This window comes from Lipotes vexillifer, unplaced genomic scaffold, assembly GCF_000442215.2.
Source record: "Lipotes vexillifer unplaced genomic scaffold, Lipotes_vexillifer_v1.1 scaffold302, whole genome shotgun sequence".
NCBI lineage: Eukaryota > Metazoa > Chordata > Mammalia > Artiodactyla > Lipotidae > Lipotes > Lipotes vexillifer.
The window spans coordinates 1911957-1927982 of record NW_006798913.1 but is presented as its reverse complement, the minus strand read 5'-3'; the positions used below and the strand labels follow the sequence as shown (position 1 = coordinate 1927982).

Below are 16026 nucleotides of genomic sequence, written 5' to 3'. Positions count from 1 at the left end.
GGAGGGAGGGAGGGAAGGAGGGAGGGAAGGGGAAGGGGAAGGGGGAGGGAAGGAAGGAAGGAAGGAAGGAAGGAAGGAAGGAAGGAAGGGGGAAGGAAGGGGGAAGGAAGGAAGGGGGGAAGGAAGGAGGGAAGGGGGAGGGAGAGAGGGAGGAAGGAAGGAAGGGGGGAGGGAGGGAAGGAGGGAGAAACCCACTCCATTCACCTAGACATCAGTCTTAGCCCAACCTCTGTGCTCAGCACACAGCACACCAACTCACACACAGATGCACGAAGCCACCCGTGTCACTTCCATCCGCTCTCAGATACATCACACAACACAAACATGCATTAACGATGCCTCACTTAGTCTATGATGGCAGGACAGTCACCTTGTAACAAATTCCTGAAGATGACTGTTTGGACTAAATCGTGTTCAGGCTTAGCATATTCTTACTGTTCTTATTGGTGGGAAAAAGCATCTCACCTCGGCCCCTTCCCCTCAAGAGGGAGAAAAAAAAGACCTGTAATATGGTCCTTCCCCTCGCCCAGCAAATAACTACAAATGTGCAGGAGACCCACCCACAGTTGTGTAACTGGGTGTAGACAGTCCGTTATGCTCATATTTGGGTACATAGTGTTGAAGAAACAAAGCCAAGAGCTCCAAGGTAGCAACAAGCTATAAAAGTAACTTTCCCTTTTCTCAAAAGGAGATGTATGAATTTACTTCCAATATTCTTCTTTTGTTTTTTCCTACAAAGTGACTCTCTCCTACCAACAAGGCAGAAAGCAAAGAATGAGAAACACTATAAAGAACAGAAACATGTATATGTGTAACTGAATCACTTTGCTGTACACCTGAAAGTAACACAACATTGTTAATTGACTATGCTCCAGTCCAGTATAAAAAAGAAATTAAAAAAAAAAGAAAAGAAACACTATAATTCACAGCAAGCTTTGTTAGGACTTCAAGATTAGAATCTAACGCGAGACATTAGAAGATACCTAATGAATTATAACTCACTTCTTCACAAAGAACAATTAACCCCATAACAGCCTCACAGACTTTACTAAACATAGAGAATAGTATTGATTTTGACAGAGTAATTCCTTCAGTTCCTATATTTAAGTGACCTTACGAGAGTAAATTGTAAGTAAATCTAGGGGCTAGATACCCCCCCCCCCCACGAAAAAAAAAAAAAAGGGTGTGTGTGTGGGATGAATCAATTTATTTACTCTGGGAGAAAATATTAAACTAAATCTTTCAGAGAATAACATGAGAATATGAATCTATCAATGAGCCAAAATAAAAGAGGTGCTGCAACAAAACAGAGGGACCTAACAGAGAACAAGAGATGGAGAGCACACAGCCACTGGTCCTGCACTGCAGGAGAAATCTCAGGGTAGGAGAAGGTCAGAGAATGCTCAGGGGAAGCTGATGAAGGAAGAATGCATCAGGTTCGCAGTACGGGGAGTCTTTAATCAAAGCCCATCTTCTCCCGAGCCTCCTAGCCACAGCCCTGTTATTAGTGGGTCAACAGCAGCCTGGAGGGAGGGAAGGAAACTGACATTTATTACATGCTTCCTAAATCTGGTGTGACAGGCACGTTCTCATCTGTTATCTCAAGACGCCGGCCTCCCTCCCCTCTAGTATTCTAAATACACAGAAAAAATACACAGAATAATACTAAAAACAGTCACCGGATATGAACACTAACTCACACGCCTCTCGTGGATACAGATGCATTACCAGCCATGCATGTGAGCTCCCTATGGATTTTAAAATGTGATAATGTTTACAAGTCACCCACATATGCCCTCAGAGTTCAAGTGTTTTAAGTTTATTTGGTAAGGTAAATAAGCAATTTGATTTTGCCTCACAAACTGAAATGTTTGTGACTTTTTAAAAAATGAACAACCATCAAGGCTCTGTCTGTGTCTAGCCCATGGCCATACAAACCTTACCTGTGTACACACACACACACACACACACACACACACACACACACACACACCCTCATACCTCTGGGTTCTGCAGCCTGAGGGCAGACCAGGTTCTGAGAGAGAAAAAATCCCTAGCCAACACTAATCCAACTTCCTATGGGAACATTTCAAACCCTAAAGGGCCTCCTCCCGATATTAAACCAGTCCAATCCAGTATAACTTGTAGGGTGTGACTGAATCGAGGTATGAAGCTGAATCACAGCCTCCAGGTCCTATTAAAGAAGATGACTCTGACCACGGCCTTACAGCCTAACCTTCCCAATTACAGCGTCTTTAAAGATTTAATAGAATGCTATAGGATGGTCCCATTAAATTCTAACTCCAAATGAAGACAATGAACAAAATCATTGCTACCCAACTGCACACTCAAACAAGTGAAAAATTCCTGGCTGCCTAATTAGAAAATATTTAAATGGCATGCTTCTAAAACACAACCTGTTCCAAAAATGTTGTCTTACTTGGGTAACAGATTTAAAACATGCTTGTGAAAAGAATGCCAGGGGCTTGAAAAGGAGAGTTAAATAAATGAACGCGATAAATTAAGAACAAGAAGAGGACAAGCAGAAACTAGTGAGCTGAAATAATTTCTTTACAAAACACCCCCAGCATTTCAGTCCTGACATACTTATTAGTATCTTGACGTGTGGCCACCTGAGGCTCGCCTGGCCCCACTGCACAGTCTGTGCTCTTTGTTCTGGCCCGTGGGTGCCCATTCTTGCCTCTGCCTGTTGGACAGAAATGTTTTCACGCTGAGTGATGCTGGGCGCTGCTGAGTTGGAACTTGGCTTTCATCAGTGTTCCAGGGCAGGGACTGATAAAGTCAGACAAGTTGGGGGCTGAATTCAAGCTGGAAAGCTCTGGAAATCAGAGCTTTATTTCTCAGAAAGGAAAAAGTCCATTTTCCTGTGTGTATAAGCATACTTGAGAGCACAGAAGTCTCAGTTGAACCCTCTACTGTTAACACCTGCCTCTCAAAAACGTGTGCTACTGTCAGGAATTTCACTCCTCTGTGTGTGTCTTAACTCCTGGTGACTTACCAATCGACTGGTGTCTAGAGGATACTCCTAGAATCCCCTGGCTATTGGTTCTCAGTTAATTCTACTTCATCCTCTCTCGCTCTTAAGCTCCTTACTCATCAAATGCTCTTGTGACATCTTTGTCATCTAAGTCCATCAAATCCAAGTCTGCTTTGTTATTCTTTCAAATGAAAAGTAAGGTAAGATGTCTTACCAGTTGTGGTTTTTGGTGAAAAGGTTTTAATATGCTTTAAAGAAAATTTAAACTATATAAACAAAACAAGCAGAAACTAGTATAGATATACGGTATTTTTATTATTTGAACCCTTTGCATGGAAAACTGAATATAACAAATGAACGTGCCTAGAAGGAATTAGGAACAGAATTTCCTAAGACAGAAGCAATATAAAAACAATGTATTTATCAGTGACCTATTTAAATAGAACCCACAGAACCATTCCTTGTCATCTCTTCTACTAAATCATATTACTTTATCATCCTTACTATTGAAACCGAGCAGGACCCTGTGGGGCTCCTGGGCAAGGAAGCTTTTCTGTCCCACATCTCTTGTCTGTAGGGGACAGATTCCAGCCTCCATGATCTTCCCTGAGTCCCAAAGGGCAAATTCGAACAGCTGCCAGTCAGGGAAGGGAGGGGGATGCAGAGACAAGAGAGGACCAACCCTGGGGCAGCATCCTGGTTCGCCTCAAGGGATACACATATCAATATCTTTGAGCTCTTTACAGAACTAAAACCCCCAATAAATGGAAGGTGTCAGCATTCTTCATTCCAGAGAAGACCCCCTGAGGCCAGATTAAAGGAACCAGAGAAGCTCATCAAGATAAGGAGATCAACTGAGACCAGATTAAAGGAGTGCAGGCCCTGCACACACCCTAATCTTATCAGCAACCCCACCCTTGTACCACTGCTATAAAACTCCTCACCAAATCCTCCTGGGATGGGACACGCAGTTTTGAGGGGCACAAGCCCGCCGTGGCCCCCTTTACCTGGCAGAGCAATAAAGCTATTCTTTCCTACCCTACCCAAAACCCTGTCTCTGAGATTCAGTTTGGCACCGGTGTACAGAGGCTGAGTTTTCAGCATCACTATCCATCGCACAATCCAGGCTATCCACCCTCTGTTGGATAAAATGACACACTAAAACTACAGAATAGTCCATTTGTGACTTTCCTCTTACTGGTACTAAGTATTTTAATGTTCTCTTATTATCTACAACTTTCCTCACTATTACAGTTGTTGGTGATGCTATTTTCAGAGATGGCTGATTCTAAGTTAAACAATTAATGCTGTCCTCATTAATTTCTTGTAAGGGACCAAGATCTTAGCTGGCAGTTATATATGATACTACTCATTTGGTCATCTTGTAAGCAGATAGGGTAGGGGGTCCCCAGAGAAAGAGAACCAGGCATGGCTTTCTTGATATAAGAGGAGCCATTTTTGGTCTAAGCCATTTTGTGATCTAAGCCTGGCCACAGTGCTTGCCCTTGAACAGATCTCAGTAATTCATGATCTTAATGGAACAAAAGAAAGCAGAAACATTGCCTGTTATCAGGCAAGAGAAGTAACAATAGCAAAGATAATATATCAGTTGTAAAGATTCCCAGTTCTGTTTCAATGGTGAAGATGAGCCTGAAATGCTCAACCACCAGATAAACTAGAACCTAAGGGATAACGATGGTGACCTTTTCTGACCCTTGTCACTTCAATCAACTAAAGCTTGGGCTCTGTCCACCACCCAAGCCCCTTCATGACTATGCATGTACTGTTATCTTAAAACTTCCCCAATTTTGCTGTTTGTGGAGACACTGCTTCTGGAAAGATCTCCAGTGTTCTCCTTACTTGCTGCAAGTAAAATAAATCCCTCCCGATCTTTGGTTTGGTTGTGTCTTTTGGCTGGACACCCACCAAAAGGCAAACCCAGTTTTCAGGTAACAATTTCTTAAATCCATCAAGAATTTTCACATGTCTTTGCTGAATATCATTAGTCTTCAAGGATGCACTACCACAGCTTCTCTGGCCAAAAGTTCCATTTCTTGATATGCAGTCTGCCTACAGGAAATTACCTAAGTATTTACACGGAAGTATACGAGGACTTGAGAATCCAGAGCAATCACCTCCATTATTTAAAAGTGTATGTGATATGGAGCATATGAGTTACCTTTTGAGCCTCAGTTTAATAATTTAACAATTTGATAACAAATTGAAAACAATGGAAATAGTGCCATCTATTTCACAGGACTGTGATAATTTTAAAAGCTACCATACACTAAAAACAGGCAGGACAGGAATTAATACCTGGTCAACATCCTGCATCTACTTCCTGGGTACCTGCTACGTGACAGTTACTTTCTTTTCACCTCCATGGAACATTCTTAGTGTGTAACATCTATAAATCAGTCTTATGAAAATTTCTCTTCATTTTTATTTCATATAATAGTTCTTTCGAAAAACAGAATTTTAGAAAATTAAGCTTCTATGGAACTTTTAGAATAAAAGTTAGTAAATTGTTAGTAAAGTGCTGTTTACTGGGGTTAACAAACACGCTCTCCACTTTCAAGTCATAATCTATGAGGGGACACTAATAGAAATATGCTAGACAATCATGTGCTTGACTCACAACTGTTGACAGGTATTCACATCAATACAGAATCTGAAGGATGCTATTACCTTCCCATTTCAGATCTTAATTCTAAATCTTAGAAGATACTAAATGCAGTTGGCCCTCTGTATCTACGGTTTCTGCACCCTCAAATTCAACTAACCATGATCAAAAATGTTTGAAAAAAAATTCCAGAAAGTTCCAAAAAGCAAAACTTGAATTTGCCATGTGCTGGCAACTATGTACACAGCATTTCCATTGTATTAGGTATTAGAAGTAACCTAGAGATGATTTAAAGTATATGGAGGATGTGTGAGGTTATATGCAAACACTACACCATGCTACATAGGGGACTTGAGCATCCACAGATTTTGTTATCTTCAGGGGCCCTAAAGCCAACACCCCCGGCAGATACCAGGGGACAACTGTACACAAAAACCTTACTAAATCAGTTATTACAAATAATACTGGTTTACTCTTAAATGATAAACACTATTTTCCTTCTCATCTCCAGAGAAATCTCTTGCATTCTATCTACTGCAGGTGACCTTGTCACATCGGGGTACCATAACCCTCTTTCCATCCACTGCCTCAGTCACAAGGTTGTTTCCTGTGAAGCCCTCCTTCCCTCTTAAGGGCCTTCTCAACAAAGTATCCTGTATGGTTAGACTTGGCATCTGAGTAGAAACCAAACCCATGAGCCACCTCAGATGATTTTTATTACAGAAGTCAAGTAAAATTTATATAAATAATAAAACTTTTTATCTGAAAAAATCCAAAAAGCCCAATGAAGTGGGTATGTTTCCAGAGCGAATCCAAATAAATACATTACAAAATTTAAGAGAATACTTATCAAGTAAAAACAACTGTTAAGTAAAACACTACTCTCTAAATGTGATTAGTACTGCCCAATAGCCAAAAATCCACTCACAGTGATTTCATAATTGTTCATAACTTTGTCTCCTTTGTTTCTAGAGTAAATCAAGGCTCTCACCAAAGAAAACCATGTGGAGCTCAATACCACCTGCTTAATTCTTACACATACTAGGAAAAAAAGTACTCATTTGTTTTTTAAGTAAAAAGAAAGGCCCAAGGACTTACAAAAAATACAGTTCTACAGATGAAAGATTTCTTCTAGCAAAAGAAACCACAGTAATTCTAGGCATAGGGTAACTTAACAAAACTTCAGCAACAAAGAAATCTTCGAAGTATTTAAACCTGATATTCAGTATTTTTACCATGAACTCCAACAAGGGAAAACAAAGCACACTAGGAAATCCAAGTTCAAAGTTAAAGCTAAACATACTACTATATACAAGATAGTACACAGAACTCTACACAATATTTCATAATAACCTATAAGGGAAAAGAATCTGAAAAAGAATAGATACATATGCAGCTGAATCACTTTTCTGTACACCTAAAACTCACACATTGTTAATCAACTATACTTCCATTAAAAAAAAAAAGTTAAAGCTAAGCAATGCTCTAAAATGATTGCTCTGTCAAAATAAAAGTTCAAAACAAATCACTTTCACAAGATCCAAATCTTCTCCTAAAGCAACGTGAGTTCTGTAACATTAAACAGGAAATTTTAGGATCTTTGACACAGCAGTGACTTATTTAAGTATGAAAACGCACAGCAGGTATATACCAGTTGGTACTCATAATCCTTCCTAAGTATTGAAGAGACAATGCCTGGAGACCAGTTGTTTTTAAAAGTCAATTATTTTAGAAGAATAGATGGCTTCTAAATGTTTTGCTTCTAAGCTAAAAAACTTCAGAGAGCAGAGCACACCCTCAAAATGCATCGTGACACACATCCTTTGGTGTAACAATCCAAATACTGTCATTCAAAGGCTAAGAAGACCTTTCCACCCCAGGTACAGAACAGGTGAGACTTCCGACGGCCTGTGTTCTAAGTCACGTGGGACACAGTGTGATCATCACACTGTCTGTGACCATGAAGCCCTCTTGGCACCGTGTCCCTCAAGGAGAGCTGGCACTTTACTCTGGGAAAGCACAGGATTTTCTTTTTAACTCAGCAATCTACACCTACCTCTACTGAAATGTTGTCCTGTAAAGGAAGCAGACTATGACAGCGTTTAAAGGGGACTCTTGGGTGTGGACCCATGGGAGACTCAGTACAGTTCTATAGATGTCAAAGTCTCCAAAATAAAAAAGAATGGGGAGAAAGGGGAGAGAAAGGAAAGGAAGAAAGAGAAAGGGAGAGATGGGGTTCCAGGCAAACAGACTGGGTGAGAACCCAGCTCTGCAACCTGGTGGCAGTGTGACCCTGGCTAACCTGAAGTTCCCCATCTATAAAAGTGGGTGACAGCAGCTCCTGCTTTATGGGACTCTGGGAGATGAGTGAGATAACATAAGGAAAGCATTTAACAGAATGCCTCACATGCAGAAAGTTATCAAAATATGACCTATTCCGCCTATTGTTTTTATTGCAATCCAATAAGTTTGTCAGTTTAATGAGTTACTCTATTTGGGAAGATATTCAGTTCTTCAACGACATGACATAATCCTTGCAAAACTAAGAAAAATAACGGAGATCAATACATCATTTTCAGTAAAGAATTTCCAGGGATTTCATTTCTTATAAGGCAATAGGAGTGTGGACTCAACAGGCAAGTACCTGGGTTTGAATCCCAAGCCCAACACTCGATGGTTTTGTGACCTGAATCAAGTATTTACTCTGGTCTCAGTTTCTGTCTGTAACTCAGGGAGGACAAGATTCCCTTAGGGATGCTGTGTGGCCTGAGTGAATGAACATATGTAAACTGCTTAGGACAGCACCTGGCACTTAGTAGGTGCTATGTCAGTGTTAACTCAGATCTTGGGGTTAACAATTCTCACTGGGAAACTGATTACCACCCCGAAGTTGGCCATCATTAAACCCAGCTACTTACTAGAGTAACTAGATAAGGATACTATGATATGGAAACTTGTGAGGCTTAGTCTGAACCTTGACCTCATTAATCATCAGTTCTCCACATACACAACCTTGGTCCTCCACCTACAGATTCTACGTATCAGAGCTTACTCTCCACTAAGTCACTGACAAAATCCAAAGACACACCATAGCTCTGTGTATCTGAGTGACGATCTCTGGGTAGTGGAAATGTGATTTTTTTTCACTTGTCTGTATTTCTAATGTTCTGCCATACACATTCAGTGCTTGTCTAATAATAAAAGGTTATTTTAAAATCTGGAAATGAAAGAAACACTTCTCAGATTTGTCAAAGGGGGAAAAAACCCAACAAATTCCATACCTGTATTTATGAATGATGGCATTAAATAGTTTTCCATCTCTCCAGCAGGTGGTGAAATTTTCACACTGAATCCCCACATAACCCTCTGTGGCCTGCTGTGTCCACAGTAGCAATCTCTCTTTTGCAGACATGTCTTCTGACTCACCAGTAACATGGATATCAGATATCTAAATGGAACAGAAAACATTAAACCATTAGGAAGGAAGGAAACTAACACAGATTAAGAACCTACTATGTGCCAAGCACTTTACAAGTGCTGTTTCACTTAATCCTCCTAACTCTCACTTGTAAGAGGAGTATATTTTTCCCATTTTACATATAGGGAAACTGAGTTTCAAAGAGCTTAACAGATGGAAAAGTCGGATTTAACCGAAGCATCTCATTTTTTTTTCATTCCAAAATGTCCCAGTGTTGAAAATTCTCCATTCCACTTTACTAATTAGATCTGCTCAAACAACTTAAGCACATGTTTTTCCAAGTTCAAATGGATCAAAGCAGAACCTACAAATTAATCTATGTTACTACCTGCAGAGAACTTGATCCAACAGGTATTCTGTGTAAAGAACAGAAAAGGAAAACAGCACCCTCTCCAATTAACCACATTACATAACAATTTGGCTTGAGGTCTCTCTAATTTTCTCATGAATCCTCATTCAGCTTACTCAATGGGAAACTTTTATCAAATAATTTTCCCTATACTTTGTTTTCATTAATTCTTTAAAGTCTCTTCCATTAAACGATAATAAAACAGGTCCCCAGTTCACACGATTTACATCTGCAAGTCACCCTTTGATAAGTGCCCTACTTAACCTGCTGATAATGACATTAAGGCACCAAGTGACTTCGGCAGGGGTCACACAGTGATTTCCAAACTGGGAGTAACACCGGCAAACTGTTCCCTCAGCCAGTGCAGGAGCAAAGCCAGGGGATCAAGAGGACAGGTGGCCAGCCAGGGTCAGATGGGAAGCAAAACGGAGGCAGGGCAAGTCATCCTGCACCAGGAAGAAAATCCCTGAAGTCATGACACTGGCCCCAGTCCTGGCCGCTAGTCCCATAGCTTTGAACACGTCATTTCACATCCATGAGTCAACATTCTCATCTATGAGGAGGAAGGAGGCAGAAGCAGATAATGTTCAAGACTCTTTTCAGTCTAAACCCTGAGAGGCTAAGACACTGTAAAAACAAAACAGAAGGCAAAGGTCCAAACAGGCAGTCAGGCAACTGAAAGTAGAAAACCCAGACCAAAGATAGCCCGTAGCCTAGAAAGATAAATGGATAAAGAAGATGTGACACACACACACACACACACACACACACACACACACACACATACACACACAGTGGAATATTACTCAGCTGTAAAAAAGAATGAAATAATGCCATTTGCAGCAATATGGATGGACCTAGAGATTATCATACTAAGCAAATTAAGTCAGACAGAGAAAGACAAGTACCATATGATATCACTTATATGTGGAGTCTAAAATATGGCACAAATGAAGTTATCTACAAAACAGAAACAGAGGACAGACTTGTGGTTACCAAGAGGAGGGGGGGTGGGGGAGGGATGGACTGGGAGTTTGGAATTAGCAGATGCAAACTATTATACATAGAATGGAAAAACAACAAGGTCCTACTGTATAGCACAGGGAACTATATTCAATATCCTGTGATAAACCATAATAAAAAATATGAAAAAGAATATATATGTATAATAACTGAGTCACTTTGCTCTACAGCAGAAATTAACATGACATTGTCAATCAACTATACTTCAATAACATTAAAAAAAATAAAATAAAACAAAGAAATCCTTTTACACTGGGCATTGCTAGGTGCAAACAGAAAGCCCTTTATTCCTACCGCTGCTCCAGGAGCCAGAGGACTAGAGGCCAACCCAGGGACGTGGGGCAGGAACACGGGGCAGTTAAGCCCACCCTAGGCCTACCAGCTCTGCCAGCACCCCGTGAAAGGGATGTAGGCCCACATGCCTCTCTCCATCCGGTACTGGGTGAGGCAGCCGTGCCAGGGAGCTCACACCCAGACACAGCTGGAGCAAGGCTCCCCACACAGGGCCAGTATTTGAAAGTGCAGGTGTATCTCAATTTAGTCATCTTTCCTAGGAATCTGTGCTCATCTCCACAGCACAGGAAAGAACTGTGTGCATGAACATGTTATATAGGATATATGGGAAGGATTTCTTTTTGTTTGTTTGTTTTTGTTTTCATTTTATTGAAGTATAGTTGATTTACAAGGCTGTGTTAGCTTCAGGTGTACAGCAAAGTGATTCAGTTACATATTTGTATATTCTTTTCCAGATTCTTTTCCCTTATAGATTATTATAAGATAGTGAGTACAGTTCCCTGTGCTATAAGGTAGGTCCTTGTTGGTTATCTCTTTTATATATAGTAGTGTATATCTATTAATCCCAAATTCCTAATCTATCCTTCCTCCCGCCTCTCCCCTTTGGTAATCTTTTTTTTAAAACATGGGGAAAAAAGGAGCAGAAACATCGCCCAACTTCCAACTGACATTCTGCCCTAAAATTATGCTGGCGAGCCTTTCCAGCACATCCCAGTTCAAATCCCATCTCTACCACCTACATGTTCAAGTTACTTAACTGCTTTAAGATCGTTCTCTCACTTGTAAAACAAGGATGATAACAGTCATGACACTGTGTTGTGCAAATTCAACAACATGGACACAGATTAATGCCTGGCACACAGTAAGTACACTTGCAATTTGTTGGCTATTTTATTGCTGTGGTTATTCTTTTTTTTTGACAAAGGGAGAAGCAAATACTTGGCTTTATTATTCTCCCAATTCTCTTAGGAAAAGGGGTAAAAGATAAAAGTTTTCAAATTTGTTGCCTCAAACCAATTGAAATCTCTGAAAACAAGGTTCAGAGAAACGAATCTAGGAAACTGTAAATGAAAAGTTGAACCTCTACGTAAAATTTCACAAGAGCCTTTACAGATTATAAAATCAGCTTCTTTTGGACTTGTGGTTGCCAAAGGGGGAGGAGGGTGGGGGAAGGATGGACTGGGAGTTTTGGATTAGCAGATGCAAATTAGAAAAATACGATGGATATAAGCAACAAGGTCCTACTGTATAACAAACAGCACAGGGAACTATATCCAATATCCTATGATAAACCATAATGGAAAAGTATATAAAAAGTGTATATATGTATAACTGAGTCACTTTGCTGTACAGCAGAAATGAACACAACATTGTTAATCAACTATACTTCAATAAAATTAAAAATATATATATATATAAAATCAGCTGCTTCTGGGAACCGTAAGAACGCAGGAGCTATGTGGGTGGTATTTATAGCTATATGAAGAAAGGGGCGATAGCTGGGTAGAGGCGGGGACTGGTTTCTGCCGGGTCAAGAACATTCCACGCCAGTCCAGTCACAAAGGTAACTGCCTATTAACGAGGGCTGCCAAAACATTTCAACCACAGGGTAAGTTTAATAGTTGCAGTGCTGCCCAGCACACCCAGGAAAAGATATTAAGGAAGAAGAGTTTAGAGGTCCGAATATGGCTAAACATCAACCAGGAGAAAATAATATATTTTATTAAATACGTTCCCGAAAGTTCCCAAATCATATTTCAGCACGTTATTCTCACACACACTGTATCAGACCATTACACATGCATACACTGATTCAAAAGCTATAGTTTTAAAGGGTATTTTCAAATATGTTATGAACCAAACTTTAACATATCAAAGACCACTATCACGTTAAGTCTTTCAGCTTCTCCTGGGATTTCCAATTAACTGAGTAGTAACCCCACAGGGAAATCAAGGCATTTTTAGATATGCTGTTACCACTAGCCACTACCTATCTGAGTCTATCAAAGTTCTCATGATACGGTGTAAACAAAAGTAAAAAGCAAAATAAACCAAACGCTAAACGTTGTTAAGTCTGCAGTTGCCACTCATGACTCCTAATGTAAAATTTGTGCATTCAGCAAAACAGCCTGACTCTTCCATCAAGGGCAGGTCAGGTGGGATTCTAGGAAGTAACCAAGGCTCCTCCCTTCGAATTCTGGAGGCACACAGAGAGCAGAGACGGTTTCAATTCCTGCCGCCCCTGCTGCCTGCATTCAAATCCCAACTGCAACCACTAAGAGGATTAAGACCCAGAGCTACTCAACGTGGATGGACCTAGAGATTATCATACTAAGCGAAGTAAGTCAGACAGGGAAAGATAAATATATGATATAGCTTATATATGGAATCTAAAAAATCATGATACAAAAGAGCTTATTTACAAAACAGAAAGAGACTCACAGGCATAGAAAACAAACATGGTTACCAAAGGGGAAAGAGGGGGAGGGATAAATTAGGAGTTTGGGAGTAACAGATACACACAACTATATATAAAAGAGATAAACAATAAGGACCTACTGTACAGCACAGGGAACTCTATTCAATATCTTGCAATAACCTGTAATGGAAAAGAATCTAAAAAAGAATATATATAAATATATGTATACTTGAATCACTTTGCTGTACACCTACAACCAACACCACATGGTAAATTAACTATCCTCCAATTAAAACAAAGAAAAGATTCTCCTCATTTTTAAAACTTAAATGATGCCATAATAACATCTTCCTCCTGGAGCAGTTCTAAAGTTTAGACAAGATAATCTGCATTATCTCAGCACAGCACCTGGCAGATAGAAAACAACAAACGTCAGCTTCTCCCACCACAACTTCATGAGCAGTATTTGCTGCTTCAAGCCTCTCACCAGCGATCTGTCAGCTCGCATCTAACACAAACAAGATACTTTAGACCCAAGCTCCTTTTCCAAACTGGAAGCCCGCATGCCTCTCATCCGGGTCACTGCTGCTGCCCCCCAAGTGCAAGCTCTTCCTCTCACTGAGCCTCTCCGGCCACGTTTCATCTCTGCTTCATCTCCCAGACCCAGACTGCCTCCACTCCCAACTTTCCGGAAGTATCTATTCCACGGGAAACCAAGTCCGCCTCATCGTCATTACTCTGCCCCGCTTCTGCCTTTTTACTGACACCCAGGCCTCCACACTGCACTGCGTTAACTCAAGTCCTGGACACCACCGGGCCCACGGGCAGGGCATGTGTTTCTAACGCTCCCAGTGAAAACGGGTAGTTTTCAAACCATTATCCACGGGCACAAAGACCTTGCCTTCACACAGCAGGTCACTCTTGTGCCACCACCTTCTTCCTGTCCTCAAGATGACCCACACTCCCCAGCGGTCTGACACCGGGCTGGCTGTCCCCGTCTGTATCCAGGGCCCCATCCTCACAGGCCTTTGTCTTCCCTCCATGTCAGCCGGTCACACACACCTGTGGCCACAGCCTGGATCTTGTCACCTTGAACCCGACCTAGTCCACTTCAGGTCTGTACCTTCTGATAGCAATGTCCATTCTTCCAGTACTTTCATTCCTTAACTCCAGCTGGACCAACCACCGGCAACATCTCACATTCCTCCACTGGCCTGATTCTGCCCCGTCTCTGAGCCCTCTGCTCTCTTTACCTCCTTCTCCATTCGGTTTGCACCACATGATCCATCACTTCAACCACCATCCTCAACTCCCTCACTCCGTCCTCACCTTGCAACCACCCAGCCAAACCTCAACCCTGATCCAGGCAGCGGTATGTCTTGTCCACCCCTGCCCTGAGTATACACCTGAACTAGAGGAAACCATACCACCATGTGGACTACTGCCTCCACGAATCCCAGCTCTGATCTCAGCCGGGGGCTCCAGAAAACTTGCCTTTTCTTCTCAGTGTCCTAAACAGCCAGTTTTTCTATCCCTCACAGCATCTCTGCCAACTCTTCACGAAATGCCTGAAACTCGTACCCCAACCCCTCTTCTTTCCACGTCTGCCATCACTTTTTCATCTTCTTTACAGAGAAAACAGTGACACACATAAGAGCCCCCTCACTGTCCCACCCTGTCACCCTTGACCTTTGCTTCCTCCTGACCTGCTTCCCTCCTGTGAATCCTCCACCTCCTGGGCGGGGAGGTCTCACTATCAGTGACCCTCCCCTCACCTGGGTCTTTTGCTCTGAGTATATTAGATGCCCAAGGCTCTTCCATCCTAAAATAAGTAAAAACAAATAACCCTCATAAACCCAGTTTCCTCTGTACTTAGCACCAACTCTCTTTCTCTCTGGAAAAAAAAACATTCTGTGTTTTATAATCTTTATTATCTTTACTCCTCAGCCCGTCCAGACTTGGCTTCCATCCCAAACACTCCACGAAAAGTAAGGAGAGGTGACCAGATAAAAAGGGAGGGAGTTCTTGCTCATGATTCTGTTTTCTCAGGAAAGAAGGAAACTAGATGGTTGGTGGAACGTCACAGAGGAAGTGGTGGGCACAGGAGGTGATCAGGCGCTGAGAGACGGCACAGGGTCATCGGTCTCTCCTCCAGTTCCCCATCCTGAAGTTGCCGAGGCAGCAGTTCTGCCAAACCTGCTCATCTGCGAGCCAAACCTGCTCATCTGCGAATTTCCCACAAACCCGGGGAGACCAAAGTACCCGATTCCAGGGGTGCATGAGCTGCCCCAAGACTGTCTTCAAGGGAGAAGAGGGTCTTATAGCCCATTTCTTCCGTTTCCCCATGGCCAACGATGAGCTGAAGCAACTATTATCTTTACTCAGGACCATCGCCTCTAGTCTCCAGTGTCAATACCAACAATACCGGGCTCAGGAGAGCTTCCCCTTCCTCTGGAACTAAGCCTCAGTGTCGGGACGAGTAACAGCCTCCTAACCAGCTGCACTGGACCACGTCTGCCCTGCTCTCACTCCGCAGGCACATTAATCCAGGTCATTCTTGGCTGGTCTGCCCAGACCCAAGCCATTCTCCTTCTATTCCATGATCAAACCATATGTACGTCAGACCATGTGGACTAAACACTCCCTCTCTCTTCGGGTCTTCTGTTCAGGCTACTTCTCCCCTTGGAACATCCTTGGAACTCCCCTTGGAACATCCTCCCCATACCCTGCCCAATGTGGTCAGGCTAGGTGCTCACTTACCATCTGCTGAGTAAGGGGCGGGAGACAGAGAGGGAAGGGGGAGGAAAGGAGGGGAGGGGGGAGGGAAGGGGGAGGAAAGGAG

The 16026-nt window shown here is 42.0% G+C and overlaps 1 protein-coding gene across 2 annotated transcripts in view; it reads right to left on the bottom strand.

The window, feature by feature from the left end:
• Positions 1-16026, bottom strand: part of DST (dystonin) — a 496398-nt gene that overhangs the window by 203556 nt on the left and 276816 nt on the right. For both annotated transcript variants that reach the window (XM_007471189.1, XM_007471190.1), the window contains one exon: positions 8903-9069. In XM_007471189.1, the coding sequence (XP_007471251.1) occupies positions 8903-9069 (167 nt within the window). The remainder of the gene's footprint in view (positions 1-8902; positions 9070-16026) is intronic.